This window comes from Podarcis tiliguerta (genome assembly GCF_965153285.1).
Source record: "Podarcis tiliguerta genome assembly, chromosome: 11".
Lineage (NCBI taxonomy): Eukaryota > Metazoa > Chordata > Lepidosauria > Squamata > Lacertidae > Podarcis > Podarcis tiliguerta.
In genome coordinates, this window is record NC_139544.1 from 27,897,953 (window position 1) to 27,916,397 (window position 18,445).

Below are 18,445 nucleotides of genomic sequence, written 5' to 3' on the forward strand. Positions count from 1 at the left end.
TGACGTCGGAGATTGTCAGGGCAGCGGGGCGGGAAAGGGGCTCGGCCCTCCTTTCGGCCTCCGAAGCGCCCACCTGCCCGCTGCTGCCACCCTCGCCTTCCGTCCCTGGTTCTCCTCAAATGCCGAAGGGAGACGAAGGAGACGGAGAGACTCACTGACAGATGTGTTGTTGGTGTTTATTATTATTATATTAGTTTTCTGGCGAATGGGTTTGGGCTTAAAAAGATGCCTCAGGACTGCTTCCTTAGCTGAGGACGGAGTTGGCTGCCCCCCTGAAACTTAGTAGGGCACATTTTGTGCATCTCCTAGTCAAGGTGGCACAGGACTCTTTTTTTGCTACTACTGCTCCTTGGTTAGGTTTTCATCCAAACTAATGTAGTCCCACGCATAGGGGGAGCAGGGGGGCGGTTGCTATGGGCGTAGCCAGGAGGGGGCAGGGGCAGCTGCTCCCCCCAAATCAAGTAAATAAATAAAACTACTTAACTAACTGCCCTCCACCCCAAATAACGCTTTGCCTGCTCTAAAAATAAATTCTGGCTATGCCCATGGCAGTTCCCCCCTCCCCACCATCAACGAAATAAAAATACTTAACTAAAAGAAATTGTAGAAAGTTTGACAGGTTTTTCTGAGCACTTGGTCAAAAGAAAGTAATTTAAAACAGCTTGTTGAAACAATTCATTCTGAATCTGCTAGACAAAAGAGGATGGCAGGTGGGGGGGTCCTGCCCCCCCCAACATAAATCCTGGCTATGCCCATGGTCCCAGTTTTGTATCCTGTTTAGAAGTTCCTGAGCTTTGGTTTACAGTGGTACCTCTGGTTACAAACTTAAATTGTTCTGGAGGTCCGTTCTTAACCGGAAACCGTTCTTTACCTGAGGTACCACTTTACCTAACGGGGCCTCCCGCTGTTGCGGCAACACAACTTATGTTCTCATCCTGGGGCAAAGTTCTTAACCCGAGGGGCTACTTCCAGGTTAGCGGAGTCTGTAACCCAAGGTGTTTGTAACCCGAGGTACCACTGTACTACTTTCCTCCTCTTCCCCACATTGTTCTTCAATATTAACTCAGGTAGCAGGCTTATGTCCTTGGGAGCAAGACCCATTTTATTCAGTGGGACTTACTTCTGAGTAGAGAAGCACAGGGTTGTGCTGTCAGACTCTGTTGAACTAAATGCATGACGTGATGTGCAGCAAGAGATACTTCAGTTTGGGGGGAAATGGATAGTTCTAGATGGCAAATACCTTCAGTCTGAAAAACTTTTACAGTGTTGCCCTCTCTGCCACTTTTGTGTTCTGCTCCCTCACTGAAGCACTTGCTATATGTGTATGTACATGTGTGAGCACTTAAATATGGACTAAAGATGGAGTGGAATTCTTCTGAATAAAATAAGACCTCATGAGTAACTGTAGTAGACCAGTGTATACTGTTATGAGGTTGGGGGCGGGGTCAGTCTGGATGATATCCTGGGTCCTTTTCCTGTATCTCTGAGGGTAGAATGTATGAGGATGCTTGCCAAACCAGTTTGTTTTTCAATGTAAGTTTGACTGGCTACTTAAGTACCATGATTAAGCATATCCAAAGAAGTTGCTCTGTGCCACAGAAATAGATGGGTGGGCCTTTTCCCACCCCTCTCATCTTCCAAGTAGGTAGAAGAACAATAGTCAGAGTTGCTGTGTGAGTGAGCAGGAAACTTTAAGATGGAGAGACATGCCTTCCTTTATGCTGGACTTTGGGGCTCCCCTGGAAACCTAAAGGGGAAGCAAGATCTATGTGAATGTTGCTGTTGCAAGTCTCTCCATCCTATGCTCACATTTTACATAGTTGTAAATAAAACCATATACTGTATCCTAAAGACTCCATGGTCTCTTCTAACCATCATTCCAAGGAAACTGAACTTGGGTGAGTGCATGAACCCTTGGAGTTTTTGTGGTCTCTCACTGCTTGGAGATTGCGATGGTGTGTAAACAATATGTTCTACATGGGGAAAAAGGCGTTTTACCTTAAAACACAGTTTTTTAAAATTATTATTTCATAAAATTTATAAACCACTTGATTGTAAGCAACAAAACTCAAAGCAGTTTATAAGAAAGATAAAACAATAAAATCATCAATAAGAAAAAATAACTACAATTTAAAACTTTCAGAAAGTTGAAATAATAGACTGGAAACAGATTAAAACTTGCATCAACTTACTAAACAACTAACTAGTAGGCTTGTCTAAATAAAAATGATTTTACCAGGCATCAAATGGAACACCTAGGGTGCCTGCTTGGTATCACTAGGCAGGGAGTTCTAAAGTTTTGTTGATGCCACAATAAAAGATCAGGTTCTTGCAGATGTAGAACAGGTATTATGTCGCACCTGTACCACCTGTTCTGATGATCGAAGCAGCTGAGTAGGTTAACTGGTCCCAAGTTGTTAAGGGCTTTAAATAATAATAGTAACACCCTGAACTTGGCCAGGTAGCAAATCAGCAACCAGTGCAGATCTTTGAGCACCGGTGTTATATGCTGACAAGGCCTCACTTTTGTCAGCTATCATGCTGCAGCATTCTGCACTAACTGCAGCCTCTGGATCAAGTGCAAGGGAAGCACCACATAAGAGTGCATTGCAGTAATCCAGTCTTGAAGTAACCAATGCATGAAATACTGTGGCCAGGCTTTCCTGGTACAGCACTGGCCATAGCTGTCAAACCAATTGCAGCTAGTAAAAGGCAATTCTAGCCACTGAGGCTGCCTGAGCCTCCAGTGATAGAGCTGCATCCAGAAACACCCTAAACTGCAAACGTGTTTCTTCAGGGAGTGCAACGCCATCCAGGATGGGCAGTTGACCAATTTCTTGGACAAGGGAACTAGTTACCTACATTGTCTCCATCTTGCCAGGATTCAAGCTCAGCATGTTTTACCTCATCCATCTCACCACTGCATGCAAGTAATGGTCCTGGGACTGCACAGCCTCTCCTGATTGTGATGTTATGGAGAAATAGAGTCAAGTGTTATCAGTATACTGATGGCCCCTGGCCCCAAAACTCCCAGTGACCACTCCCAGCGACTTCATGTAGATATTAAATAGCACTGGAGGAGATAGTGTTCTGCAGCATCCCATAACGTAGCCTGCCAGACTTTTTTTTCTAAAGTGTTCTCTTTTCTCTTTATAGTACTATAGCTATATATTTCAAATCCCCACTCCTTTTGTCTTTCCCTACATCATACATCTCTCTATAGAATCATTCCTTTTTTTCTTCCTATACCTCATAGAACATCCCCCACTCTGCATTGTCCCTCAGCAATCCCTTATCTCTACTTTTCCTTCTGTACTTAAGTGATATAAATCCAAGATAAAACTTAAGATACCTTGTGGGTATACCTTTTGGGCTAGGAACCTTTGCTACCTACTAGAACACAATTAAGCACCATCTAGCATGAAGTAAAAGAGCAGATTATCATAAGCAAAACTATTTTCTTCTTTTTTTATTAAAATGTTGCATGAACTATAATGTCAGCATATTATTGAAAATTAGTCTTCTTTAGTACTTAGGTGAAAAAGAAAATATGTCCTAAATTCCTGACCGCCTGAGAATGTTACTCTAATACCTTACTCCTTATCACAAGGCAATGCTTTATACTTGTAATCTTGTACTCTCTTTTGACCTACTTACTGTTCTAATCCCTTTCGTTGAAAAGTAATTAACTAAAATAGCTTTACAATGTTCTTATATATGATTTTGTAGCATCCCTGTTGATACATTAATACAGTGAGCTTTCTATGTTAAGTGCTTTCTAATATTTATCCTCTTCAGCCCCACAGTATCCCTGCAAGAGAGGCTATTAATATTAAATGATAGTAACTTGTCCAATCCCACCATATGAATTGTGGCTTTGCTGCAATAGTGTACTGTTCTTATAAAATTTCCTATTGCTAATCAGTTAATTGGATGCTTACAATAAGTTTGATAATAATAGTATTTAGTCTTTGTATCCTTAAAATTGTTCCAGGTATTATGACCCAAAATAAGTATCAGTCTTATTTACAGCTTTGTTTCAGTTCATTCAGTCCAACACCAGTCAGACCTTCCAATAGGATCGCACTAGGCACTGTATAATAATAGAAAATTATAGGCCCTCGTCTATGGCTTACAGTCTATGAAGATACTGTTTCAGTTAGCGTAATAGGAGGAATTCTGGATTGTTTTACTTAGAACAAGTATGCTCAAAGTATTGGGGTATGTGGTCTACATAGAATATGCTCATAGAAGTATGTGCTTGCTCCTCACTTGCATGGCACATGCACATACATGTCAATTTAAAATAACAGAGCCATCTAAACCTCTGTGTTGGAGAGAATTTGGTGGCTCTGCCTGGATCCATTGTGCTCCACCAGCAGGGGATTTGTGCCACTATAAAGGTTTCCTTTGTGTGTGCCAAAAATGCTATCAGGGTGTTTATGAGATGAGGAAGAAGTGGAACTGAGCTGTCCAAGGAGCCAGTGGATCCTAAGCTGGTTCACCTGCCGACAGTGGGCTCAATCAGGGCTTCTCTGTTGTGCCAGCAAAACCTGGGATGAAACTGTTCACCTTCCATCATGAGCTCTGTTCCACCCAGCCACTACCAGATGGGAGATATGATTGGTCCCTAAGGCCCTTTAAGTTCAATAGGGCTTATTCAAGTTTGAATATGATTTCAGTCTTATTAGTGGCCTTCTATAGTTCCTTCTCTACTTCAGACAGTGTAAAGGCAAAACAACATGTTATATGCTTTTTCACATTCTCTCTCTTGTTTTTTCAGCTTTTTAAATGCAAAACAGCCATTTGAAGGGAAGATAAGTATAGGAGAAGTGGGGTTTCTTAATGTTGCAACCTGCTCTGGAATGCCTTTTTAGTAATGAAATCAAGCTATATATTTTAAAACTTTTTATTTTTGCTCAGTTTTCTCATGGAAATTTTGCCTTCTCACGTGCTTTTACCTTGCATGAAAAATATATGTGGATGGTCTGTGATTCTACTTTGTTATTTGGTACAGGAGATCAGTTGGATGGCTACCTGGTACTCTGCTATGGTATGTGATGAATGCGGTTAAGTTACACAGCATTGATCCATCTTTTCTATCTCTTTTCATCTGGTCTGGCTCTATGCCTAGGAAGACTGAGCTATGCCAGTTCATTTGTTGTTTGAGTTTTGTTTGCTGTAGTTATATTTGATGAGGCTCAGCTGTGTAGCTGGGAATACTCAGTATGGCAGATTGTAAGAACCATATTGCAGAGGACAAGTAATTGATGTATTCACTATTTTACATCCTGAGTTTCCAAAAGGTTGTGTAACAGTTCTCCTCATTTTATTCTCAGAATCCTTTCTTATAGGTTAGGCAGAGAGCTAGTACAGTGGTACCTTGGGTTAAGAACTTAATTCGTTCTGGAGGTCCATTCTTAACCTGAAACTGTTCTTAACCTGGGGTATCACTTTAGCTAATGGGACCTCCCGCGCCACCGCCATGCGATTTCTTTTCTTATCCTGAAGCAAAGTTCTTAACCTGAGGTACTATTTCTGAGTTAGCGGAGTCTGTATCCTGAAGCGTCTGTAACCTGAAGTGTCTGTAACCCGAGGTACCACTGTACTTGGTCCCAGGTTACCCAGTAGGCTTCATGGCTGAGTGGGACACTGTAACTACTAGACCATGCTGGTGTTCCTAGTATAGTAATACTGACCATAGTTATGGGGTGCTCTTACGTTGATCACTGATATTGGAGACTCAAGTAACTTTTGTAGTGAGGAGTTCCCTCTACCCAGTCCAGCTGGTATGCCAACTACACCTGTTCCTGGGCAAAGATAACTTCATCACTGTGACCCATACATTAGAAACCTCAAGACTGTAGAATTGTAATATGCTCTATTTGGGACTACCCTTAAGGTTGGTTTCGAAGCTGTATCTATTGTAAAATGCAGCCAGTAGGGGCAGCCTCTCATGTAACATTGTACTGCTCTTACAGGAGTTGTACCAGTTGCCAGTAAAGTTTTTGCATTTACATATAACAACTTGGGACTAGGATAGCCAAAGTAATGTCTTTCTTCCTGTTACCCTACAGCAGGGATGAGGAAGTTTATGGCTTCACAGACCAGATTGGTCTTGTTGGCCAAATTTGACATGTGGGGTCCGCTCCCATTGTCAATTAGTTGAAATCACAATGATCTGGCACTTGGAAGCTTCAAAGTTGAGACTGCAAAGCACCTCACAGGCAGCAAGTCACTACTAAAATGAAGCGGGGAAGCATGGGTTTGGCAGGGGCTTCAATGCAAACCCATTGGAGTGATGTCAGGTGATAGATAGGTGGGTATGGTTTTGAGAAACTGGCCTCATGGACCAAATTGGAACACCTGGCAGGCTAATATTGATTCTCCACCAATGCATTGGATAATATGACAATCAGGTGGTGAGGCCCTTCTAGTTGTACTGCAACCTCTGTAAATACAATAAACAGCCACTAGAGGAAGGACCTTTTTCTGTGATGGTAACAGCAATCAAAACTCTTGAGGAATTAAATTCAGTAGTTTCACTTTGCAGTCTCTGTTTTGAAGTTCAAGTATGGCCACTTTAAGGTCAGTTAATTAGATTTTTGCCCATTGGTCCTTTCATGTAGAGACTGGGTGGTTTGTACTATGTAGAATGTAAAAGGACATTGTTGGCGAATCACATATATCACATTGGAAGATGATCAGATAAATGAATGTGGATGACATTATTAGGTCCTGTAATATGGTAATTTATCCAGAGTAGACAAATCCAGCATAGTCCAATAGTGAGGGGACTTCAAGCATCTGTTGAAGTGGACTATAGTCCTTGAGCATAGTCTTTAAGATGCCACAAGATGCTTTGTTGATTTTGCTGCAACAGACAAATATGGCCACTTCTTTGGAAATTGTTTAAAATGTTTGCTTCTGCTTAAAGAAAGTAGCTTATTTGACTTCCAACTTCTCTAAACAAGTCTGATGCACAAGATTCATACTCTGAAAAGTAAATAGTGACAAGTTCAGTCAAAAGGAAAAGAGTAATAATTTATAAGGGAACTGTAGATAATGATGCCAGCCAGTCGTTTTAAAGTGCATCTATCTCACCTTTAATGAATTAGATTTGTCAACAATGTATGTTTTATGCACTACTTCTAATGAAATGGCATACCAGTAACGCGGTGTACTTTGAGGTTTCCTCTATCAAAGCTTTTTGCTGTCTTAAAATAGACCTTTTAAATAATAGATACTAAAAACTACATTTAAATAACATTAAGGTTGTGACACAGACACCAAATGACAAACTTCAGGCAATTCAAAGTCTGACATCTTGTCATTAACTCATATTGTTGTTTTTTAAAAAGAATAAGCACAATAGCATGATTTAAGGTTGACTGTCAGCTTAACTTTATATATCTTGGCTTTTGTTATTGGTGTCACAACCTTAATGTCATTTTCACTTAGGCTTTCACATTTCTTTTGCTAAATTCTTAAAGGAAAAATAACTGAATGGCACATCTAAAACACATAAATAGCTTCTTCAATAGCTTATTCTGAGCCTCAAACTAAAAATCTAGAAACTCTATTTTAGGGTGGGGTGCTTCCAGCTAAATTGCCAATGCTTTGTTTGTGTGTCTGCCCCTACCAAGCACAGAAACAGATTCCTATATTTAATTTCCTTCTATTCAAGGCAATTAAGATTTTAAATGTTCATTATTTTAAATATAAACCCCATTATATAATAACACAACACATGCATAAGTGCTTAACATTTGTTATTTGACACATTTTATTTGCCAACCAATTGCACTTGCAATTCTTTTGCATTTGTTTTATGGAAATGTTGTTTATTTAAACTGTATTTGATTAATATATTTCTGTCTTACCATTCTGCTTTCCCAAAAGCACTCAAGTCAGCTAGTGGGATAAAACTAAAGTATAAAAATCAAACAAATCTATCTATCTATGAATGAAACATTTAGCAAGATCACAAAACCAAAAATCAGAAAAGCAGGCAAAATGATGAAAAACCACTGCAGCTTCAGAATCGGGATCATTCTAAAAAGCCTACCTCAAATGCCTTCCAAAATAAGAACATTTTAATGGATCACCAGAAGGCAAGGGGCAGTTTTGCCAAACAAGATCCTTGAGTTATTTGGCCTGGGTATAATGTCCCATGACTTGGCTTCCTCACCTCAAATAGCGAGGGGACTCAAATCATGGCCTCCTCTGAACAGAACAGAAGATTCATTTAAGAGGAGGCAATCCTTGAGATGTCTAGGTCTCGGGCTAATAAGAGCTTTGGAAATGAAATATTTTCAGTATCTGGGTGTATTTAAATCTGGCTTCAGACCTGGTTTTGTTACTGAAGCATTCTTGGATACCCTGATGGATAACCCCTACTGGGAGAAGGATGGGTGGAGTGTGGCCCTGTTAATTCTGGATTTCTTTGTGGCTTTCAGTTCCATTTACTATAGAATCTGGATAGGCTGGCTGGGGGGTTGTTATGCTATACCTCTGTGGTTCTGGTCCTGCCTGGTGGACCAACTCCAGAAGGTGGGATTTGTGTTTTGGAGGTCACTCAGGGTTCAGTATTGTCTCTCATGCTGCTCATAATGTACAGGAAATTTTGGATGTGGCTATCGAAAGACTAAAGTAGCAGCAGTACACAAATGACACCAACATTCAGTTCTTTTATTCATCTGAGTGCTGGTAGATTCAGATTTGAAATGAGAGGTTGTGGCAGCCATGGCATGCAGCATCTTTCACTTGCCAAGGCAGTTATTGTTGGGATACTGCCAGGGAGACAAAGGCCATCATGCCCCCACGCCGGTGCCGGACGATCCATCGATCTCCCATAGATACGCAATATCAGTCAATTAGCAACACAAGCCTCAGAAATAACATGCCACATTCCAAGGCTGGTGCACGCCCTTTCAGCAGAGTTCGCACAACGGAAGGTGCACTCAGGAGAGCATTATTTACAACTTTATTCAGCGTTGATCAGAACAAAGAAAAAACATGACTGCCTGCTTGCGTGTCCAGACGCAGAGAGAGAACGAAAGCAATTAACAAAAAAAACCTTCCTGTGAACAGGAAATACGCAGGCTGTGACACAACAACCTGCTCCCTTTTTAAGGTGGAATGGAAATATCCTAACAGTTATAACCACCCCTGGACAGAGGGTGCCTGGCCATGGTTATCCCTGCTCTGGTTAACTTCCAGGTTAGACTACTACTTTAGTGTCTGGGTTACATGAAAATTTCAGTTAGTCCCAAATATAGCTTTTGTAGTTAACTTGAAGTAAGTTAAACGGTGGAGCTCCTTGCCCCCGAGAAAATCACAATGGCAAATAATTTTGAAATTTCCAAAATGGATTAGATATCAATACAAAATGATGCTGGTAATTACTAACTAATTATGCCAAACTCTGCCTTTACCTGCCACTATTTTGTCATTGGATTCACCCCTGTACCTTTTGACTGAGGCTCATTGGTTTTGTGACTGTTGGGCTCATATTTTTCCACCTTCTCAAGTGGGAGAAAATGAGAACCCTTGTTGCAGAGAATTGCTCTTAGAAAATTTGGATATGCTTTCTGAAAATAACTTTCTGTACTATGTCTCTGTAGGAATATTGTTTGTTACATGGTGTGACACTGGAAAGTAATATAAATCAGATTCTTAGGTTGTCTTCCATTCAGATACAGCAGCCTTCTGGGCAGTTTTGTGATCTCATTGGTTGCTTAGCAATTTAAGTGGTGAAGGAAAACTTTAACAAATAGCAGAACTAGAAATGTTGGAAATAGTTGTGCTGTCCTAAAAAATAAAATAAAGAATTTTTACTCCCTTGAAGGCAGTGGTGTTGTACATCCTCCATGAGCAAGGGGAGACCCACAATCATATCTGCATGCATGGTGTGAGCCAAAACATTGTTTTGTTTTGTACTCTAGATTTTGTGATTGAGCTGTGGTGGCTGGCATCATGTGTAGCTAGTATTACTTGGTGGTAAAGGACTTGAAAGCATATGCTGTAGCTCATGGGTAGGCAAACTAAGGCCTGGGGGCCGAATCTGGCCCAATCGCCTTCTAAATCCGACCCACAGACAGTCCAGGAATCAGTGTGTTTTTACATGAGTAGAATGTGTGCTTTTATTTAAAATGCATCTCTGGGTTATTTGTGGGGCATAGGAATTAATTCACCCCCCCCCCCGAAAAAAATGTAGTCCAGCCCCCCACAAGGTCTGAGGGACAGTGGACCGTCCCCCTGCTCAAAATGTTTGCTGACCTCTGCTGTAGTTGTACACAGAGAGAGCATTTTCTGTAAGCTCTACCCTCAGGTGGCTGGGACTCTGCTTCTTTGCACCCCAGGTTGCAACCAGATACCAGAACTTTGTTTTTCAAGAGTTAGTAATACTGTGGATTTCAATTAGAGAACAATTCAGTTCACACAAATAATCTCTTTCATTCTGCCTCTCCATGTTATTCATTTGCTAGCAATGATGTGTGTCATTTGGGGAGGGGGCACAATGCTATCACATCATCCCTCAGCACTATTGGTGAGGCAGGTATTAGGATTGAGCAAAGTAGAGAGTTTGTAAAATATTTTATGGTTTCTCTCCTGAAAACGTAAGTTTCTGAAATTATTTCTGATCTTCCCCTTTTTATAAGTTTTTATATATGATGCTTCTTTCATTCTGTAGTGTTTTTTTTCCTGTGCAACTCATTTTATTTGGTCTTACTTTTTAAAATACAGTCCCAGTTGTTTACCTACTAATCCCATGAATCTACATTAAACAAGCAGTTTATATCAAACTCCTGGCAGCCTTGGTTTAAAATTAAAATACATGATTTACTGTTGAAGTTGTCAAGACTGGAAATAATATTTGTCCAGCTGGACAGCTTTCTTTTGTACTTACTAAATGAAAGTTGAGATTCTGTCTCCTTCATGAAAGCTTCTGTGTCAAGAAGGTAATTTGGACAGTTTGTGCCTTGACAAGGATTATTAAAATCAGATGGAGTGAAGGGAAGTGAGTGTGAGAGAGCAAAATTGACACTGACACTCTCTATTATTTGTGGCTAAGATCATGATGCCTAAGTTGATAGATTTTAAATGTTAGATTTATTCAGACACATTAAGCAGTGAACACAGTACAACTGAATTACAGTTGGGTTCTCAAACACTAGGAGATGTACTCTTTGTTTTAAAAAGTCAATTTCAGTAGTTGTGAGTTGATATACACCCATAGTCCATGTTCCTTCTCTATAACATAACTAGTAGCAGAAATGTCAAAGGAAGTGAAACTGATGATTACATAGGGAAGGAAATTATGATAGTTTATTTTTCTGCTTATGTATTCTGTGAGGAATTTGGAATACAAAAATTCATGAATCTGAATATTATGATACAGTGTTCAATAGTAAAGGACCAAAGAAGAACTATGAGACAGAAACTAAAGAGGCCTCTGAATGCATGCAGCTGCTTATGCATGTGCACTGGTGTTCTATGGATTCTCTGTTGTAGCTGTAGCTCCCTGTGCTGCATCACAGGCTGCCCCAGAGTCTACCAAGTTTTTCTGTAGCAGTTTTTGCTGGAGGAGATACAAAGGTCTATAGCAGGAGGTGGGGAGGAATGGCTCAGGAGTTCTGAAGTGCATGCAGAAACTTTGGGCCATTTTCACTGCTGCAGCTCTATTGGCTCAAAGGACTTGTATGTGTGTATGTCTTCCTTTTCCTCTCTTGTACCCTCCAGCTCCACACACTCTCAAAATCAGCTTCAGAGGTATGGGAGACCCTCTGTAGCAGATTCTGGGAGCACAGGGGAGAGAAGGAAACAGAAGTCACATTGCATCAGCAGAATCCTGCTGGCCCAGCACTAAATGGCACCCTTCATCTCTTCAAATTATTCCCATGCAGAAGAAGGAAGTTTTAAAATCATGCTGCTTACTTTGTATGATTTAAGGAATTGTTCATAAATATGAATAAAATGTAAATATGATACTTTATAATGTACAAAGTAGTTAATTGTTTCATTATTCATTGACAAAGTTACAGGAGGGTGCCATTTGAGGCAACAATGGCTTGATAACGATAAAGAATTGTCTTACCCCATATGTTCCCACTCAGCTGCCTCAATCTGTGGATGGCCGCTTAAATGTGCCACATAGTTGTCTGAGACATGGGCTCATACAATAATAGGAGGAGTGCAAGGATCTCTTCTTCAACCTTGCTTTCTGTATGGTTTCAGAGATGTTAAGAAAGAATGATTTCAACACTGAAAACTTAGTGCAGCAGAATATAACATAAGGGCATACTTTTTCTAATAAATACAGTGGTACGTCTGGTTATGTACTTAATTCGTTCCGGAGGTCCGTTCTTAACCTGAAACTGTTCGTAACCTGAAGCACCACTTTTGCTAATGGGGCCTCCTGCTGCTGCCACACCGCCGTTGCGCGATTTCTGTTCTCATCCTGAAGCAAAGTTCTTAACCCAAGGTATTATTTCTGGGTTAGCGGAGTCTGTAACCTGAAGCGTATGTAACCCGAGGTACCACTGTACAATTTCGGATATAATATCAGGGATTAGTTGATAGATGACAGAGCTTCATACTGTGGTCAGGAATTGGCAGCCATAGTTTAGTATGATCATACTTGTCAGTAAAGTGGTATGTTGAGGACATTATTAATAAATCTGGCTAGACAAACAGTAGCTTTTAAAATAGTTGAAGGTGATATGATAGATAACATTGCCTTTGGTGCATATGCTCAAGTATATTGTCTCATTGTTTCTAATAAAACAGATTTTGAAGCATTCCAGAAATCTACAAAATGTGAGTGTACTGTTGGCAGTGATGCCTCTACCATACCACTGGTCAACACTCTGAGAATGCTGTCATCTCCAGCCTAAAATAACAACTTCTAAAGATCCTCAGAGTTTTAATGGGCATGCTAATTTGGTACCTATTGTTCTATGTTCGCTGCACTTCACTGAATTATAACCTGCCAAGCCTTTCTTTTAACATTCCTGGGATTGTGGACAAAGCCATAATACCTTATTTTGATTCAGTTTCTTATATCCAGTCACAGAGCTGTCCTGTGCTTAAAGAAGAGCAGATAGTTTTACAAATCTGCATCTATCCTAATTTAGCCTCCTTTGTTACTTCTTGCCACTTCTTATCTCTTGCCATTTTTAAAATATTGGAAGCTGACGTGAACCTGCAGATGGCAACAGGGTGTAAATGTAAATTGATACATCTTATTAGGTCTCCTTTGGATGATTGTGCCAGAGCATGAGCTGATTCTCACGTTACTTTTTGTACTTTGCTTCCTGTTGCTGAATATAAAATAAATGTTTGGCCCATCAAGTATGAACTTTTAGAATTGAGTATATATCCCTACTTTTGAAAAAGTTTAGAAACAGTGACCTGAATCTTTCCCTTAGATTTGTACCTTGCTTGAAAAAAACATTTAAATGGATGAATGCAGATTCTGGGGAATATGTTGGCTAATATTTACTGATTACTTTATTAAAATGACACGCTCTGAAATTCTGTTTTAATTCCCATAATAAACCAAGGAAATTGCATGAACCTAACTTTGGCAAATACAATGTTTGTATTTTCACAATAGATTGTAATTCGTATTGTAGAAAACACACAAATGGGATGCTTTCTTTTTCTTATAATCAGCAAAAAGTGTACGAAAGCACGAGCACTTTGCAGAATTCAAACATTTGAAAACAGTTTTGTAGCCTATGTTGAATATGAATTATTTTTGGTGGCTAATTATTTAATATGAATGTGTTCTGTTTTCTGTAGAGAATAGTATCTGATCACTGATGTGACACCTATGCTCTCTGGTGAGTCATTGTGGAGGACACAGATGCTTCTCCAGCCTTTAGCCACCCTTTTGCCTTGGTTCTGCCCATCAGGTGAGTTGGACTCTTGTTATGCAGGCCCTTCATTCCAGAGTGATCTACATGAGATCAGTAACAAAAAATACAGTCCCTGTTCTCTGTTACCAGATCTGCTTGTGTGCTAGTACACACACGTGCGAATTTATATCTTAGGTATGTATGCAGACAAAAGATTATTTGGGGGAATTAGCTATACTGACCTTTGGATCTTTACAGGATATGAATGTGTGCTACAGACAGGATTGCATTGACTAGTTTGCCTTGGGGAATTTTGCAATAATTAGTAAGAAACCAATCTTAGTTTGCTGGCTTTTGAGAGCTTGCCATAAGCACACGAGGGAGCCTGAGGTAGCTGCATAGTCAGGGGTCAGCGAACTTTTTCGGTGAACTTTTTCCACTGTCCCTCAGACCTTGTGGGAGGCTAGACTATATTGGGGGGGGGGATGAACGAATTCCTGTGCCCCACAAATAACCCAGAGATGCGTTTTAAATAAAAGGACACATTCTACTCATGTAAAAATGGTAAAAACCATCTGCAAGCCAGATTTAGAAGGCGATTGGGCCGGATCTGGCCCCCAGGCCTTAGTTTGCCTACCCATGGCATAGATGATGGATTCCCCATCTCTCCCTCTGCTGCATTTTGACTGTTGAGGGAGGAGCTCACTATACATGGTCTTGTATATCTCAGTATGCTTCATTTCTCTTATCATTTAGCATTTCTGCAATCAAATTTTCAAATATATTTAATCTTAATATTTATCTTCTATTTTTATTATCTAATTTAGTATTTGGAAATGGAGTGGGGAGGTGAATATTCTCTTGATTCTTCCAACTTGGATTGTTTGTTAAACATACTTCCTGGAGATCTGGAGTTTCAGCAGATACTTGGTGACATTGATGAGAAAATAAAGAAAAATGCTTCTAGGTAAGTTGTGTGGTATTGGGGCAGAAGTCAACTTCAGTTGCATTTATGCTGATTGCTACTGCTTTTGTTAGGTGGTTTTCTGCAACCTGATTTTAAAAATTTTATCAGTTACTTATATCCTTATCCTTATTTCATTCTAAAAATGAAAGATGTACTTCCCTGGATCAAGAAACTAGTACCAGAGTCAGACCTGATAAAAAAAATACATTGAGAGAGTATACATTGTATTGCTACCAAGACATTCAGGTGAGGGAAACTCCCTCAATATAATTGTTCCTCCGCTCACTATTGGTTAAAGGATATAGTGCTGAAAGCCCCGTGGAATGCATGGTTCATTAAATTCAAAAACATTTCAGTGCTATTTGGCAAGACTTCAGCCTTGAGACTGCTATGCACCATATTAAGTCAGAAATTATTTTGCTAAATTAGTTAGAAGATTTTGGGAATATACGGTACTTATTGAAATTTGGAGTTCTGTGGCCTATTAATAAACTGGAACTGAACTGATATATATTTTGCTATAATGAAGCATTGTGGTTTTTACCAAAGTGATGTCTCTGTGCCTAATCCTAATCCTTCTATCAATGTTAGGACAAATTATTGGAAACATTTTGTTCTGTAAAGGGTTGTAGTGGCTTGTAATAATTGGTTATCACTTATCAGGTAGATTAGTCTCAAACCTCATTTTTAATGGAACCAGGTTTAGGTAACAAACAATAGTTGAGCCTTTACAGTTCACAAAGCTATAATTCATTAACTTTGATTAAGTGAGACACATTAGATACTACAATAGAAGTCTTTGACAAAATGTCCCAGAAACCAAAGTCTATCACTAGTGCATTGAGTTTCAGATTCCTAAGACAGGCTTAAATAAGTTACGAAGATACATCCTGGTTTTTTATCACATTTAGAACTAGTGTTGGAATGGTATATTATATCTGGAAGTTGAGTGTGGACCATAGGGTATTATTTTCCATAGTAGTCCTTGAATTCATGAAAAGGTTCTTTGATAAAGATAAGATATTTGTTTCAGGGGCACCATTTCAAACCCATTCTTTCTCTAAGGTTTCTTGAAAAGGCCTTTTAATATGCTTGGTAGGCCACCCATATTTGATTACTTTTTAAATACACTTTCATATATTACAGTCATTAGTATGGTTTCAGAGGATGACCCAGTAGGGGAAAATTGCATCTTTATCAGGTTAGATAGCATCTGCAATGTTTAGATATTTTTAAACTTTGTTTAAAATGATACAATCAGCACATCAACCATGGCTTCCCAAAGAATCCTGAGAGTTGTTAGAAGACCCCTAGTCTGCCACAGAGCTGCAATTTTCAGAACGGTTTACCCTTCAATTTTCAGGAAACCCTTGAGAATTGTAACTCTCTGTTGTAGACTGGTTGGACGCAGAGGAATGATGGGGGAAACTGCTGGGGAACCCCCAAGGGAAGAAGGCTGGGAACAGGAGGTGTTGAAAGCTTAAGGAGTAACAGGGCTTAGTGAGCTGGGAGAGTCTGTGGCAGAGAGGTCAAGAATTGGAGGCAGAAGCTGAAGTAAGTGAAAGAAGGGAGGTCAAGCAGCAATGATGAGTCAGGCGGCTGAAAAGCCATGGGTGTCAAAGAGCCAGTCGGCAATAAATCACACCATTCAGAGTTGGAGTTAACTCTTTATTAGCAAAAACATGATATTCACAGGGTTGACTGTCATTAGTGAGACCTAATGAACACAGCAGCTAATCCCCATTAGGTCTTACCCCATTAATCAGTTGACAAGACTGAAAGTCCCCACCTCCCCACAGCTGCATAAGTCTCCTCCTCTCCAGGGCTTTTCCCAAGCAATTGGAAGCTGCACTTGTTGCTACTGCGCTCGTTTCAGCCCTCTTCTGGTTCTAGCAGATGGGAGGGACAGGAGCGGAGCTTGTCTCAGCAGGAAAACACTGTGGCAAAGAATTCAGCCTCCAAATGGATTACATATTAGCAGAAAATGGTGTCGGTAATTACCAGCTGATTAATCCTGCCACCATTTTGTGACTGGCTCTGCTCCTTCACCACTGTTATATTACTAGTGAACTTCAGTAATTTATTACCCCTGAGGGTAGAAAGGATAAAATAACCCCTGTTTTAGGAGTGATGGAAATTGCTGATACAAAGCACACACATCCAATTGTTTTTAAGGTTGTAAGGTGGTGATTAACCCCAACTGTATTATGGCACGTGCACAGTGAAGCCTGCTCACCCACACAGGCTTCTGCATTGATAGTGTCCGTAAAACTAAATTACTGTTAATATGGTAAATTAAAGTGTTATATAATATAATGCTATTTAATGTTGAATACTTTGCCATAAATGATAAGTATTCATTTTTAATGTTTGCTTCTTTTCTACTTTAGCATGGAACAGTGTCTTAAGGAGCTGCAATCAGAAATAAATGAAACTTGTCCTGATGAATTGCTACAAGACACAACTGACTGCCTTCAGTGGTTAAATAATTGCAGTTTCAGCTCAATCAAGCCATCTTCAACCCCTCACAGAGAATTGATCAAGTTTCTCCAAACACTGGTAAAAATGCTACTGTTTTATGCCATAGTTAAAAATTATTTTCTTTTATAAAAAATTGAATATCATACAGTGCAGTAAGAAACAAACTAATTAAATGATAAAAAAAGAAAAAGAAAGATAGAGTGAAGAAAATATAAAGTCCTTTCTCAAACATTGATCTTAACCCTTGTCTCACATAGAAGGGGGTGGATCCTCCCAGCTCTCACCTCAGAGCTTCCCTTTCTTCTTCCAACCTCCCAGCCTGGGATATCTTCCCTTCCCTGCCTCTCACATAGGGTCCTTCACCAGCCAGCCATCAGCTTCATGTGTGCACAGTCCTCTTAATGATAAAAAATAATAAAAGAATGAGAAAAGAAAAAAGGGGAAAGCGGAAGATATGAAAAGTGCTTCTGCCACAGATTAGGATGAAGAATCAGCATGGGGAAGTTGGTGTCAGCAGCAGATCCCTGGACTGGCCACCTCTTCAAGCCTCCTTCCTGTGGTGCTTCTCCTGCCAGGCTGACTCTTCTAAGGGGTTAGTGGGGTAGGGATTGAGATCTAGGGGGCAACAGGTAGAGTATCTGCAAGGTCTTGGGAGTGGGGTTGTTGGAGCTAGTGAGCCAGGGGTGCAGCCTTTGGTATTTAAATATTTTGTTATTGTTGATCTTAATGTGTTTAATTATATGCTTCTCGGGTGTCCCCCCCCCCATTTTTTGCATTTTATGTGTTTGTATTTTACTTGCCAAAGTTTGTGTTCCTCTTCATGCTGTTCATTTGCACAAGGCTTCTGTTTTCTGAAGGAAGCCTTCTTTCCTCTTTTAGCTTCTTTGTCTTAGCTCATTAACCTTGTTGGCATTCTCTTGAAATTGGTGGTACTTTTCTTGGTCTGCAGTAAAATTCTAGATGAACTGTTAATATGGCTTTAAATAATCACAAGCATTTTAAAGAGATTGAACCCTCTTGATTAAGTGGCCTGTAATTTCCAAGTTTGCTCCTCTCTTTATTACGTCATAAAAATTGGTATTATATTTAGCTAAAGACTAAACAATTAAAATGACTTTAAAACCATTAGTAT

The 18,445-nt window shown here is 39.9% G+C and overlaps 1 protein-coding gene across 4 annotated transcripts in view; it reads left to right on the plus strand.

Annotated features, from left to right (window-relative positions):
• The window catches only part of KIAA0825, a 179,876-nt gene that overhangs the window by 411 nt on the left and 161,020 nt on the right, over positions 1–18,445 (plus strand). For 2 of the 4 annotated variants that reach the window (XM_083403670.1, XM_083403669.1), the window contains exons 2-4: positions 13,810–13,922; positions 14,693–14,832; positions 17,223–17,391. In XM_083403670.1, coding sequence (XP_083259796.1) covers positions 14,702–14,832; positions 17,223–17,391 — 300 coding nt within the window. In that variant the 5' untranslated portion in view covers positions 13,810–13,922; positions 14,693–14,701. Of the gene's footprint in view, position 1; positions 315–11,745; positions 11,982–13,809; positions 13,923–14,692; positions 14,833–17,222; positions 17,392–18,445 lie in introns of those variants that run through there. The other 2 variants (XM_083403672.1, XM_083403671.1) reach the window with 2 other exon arrangements.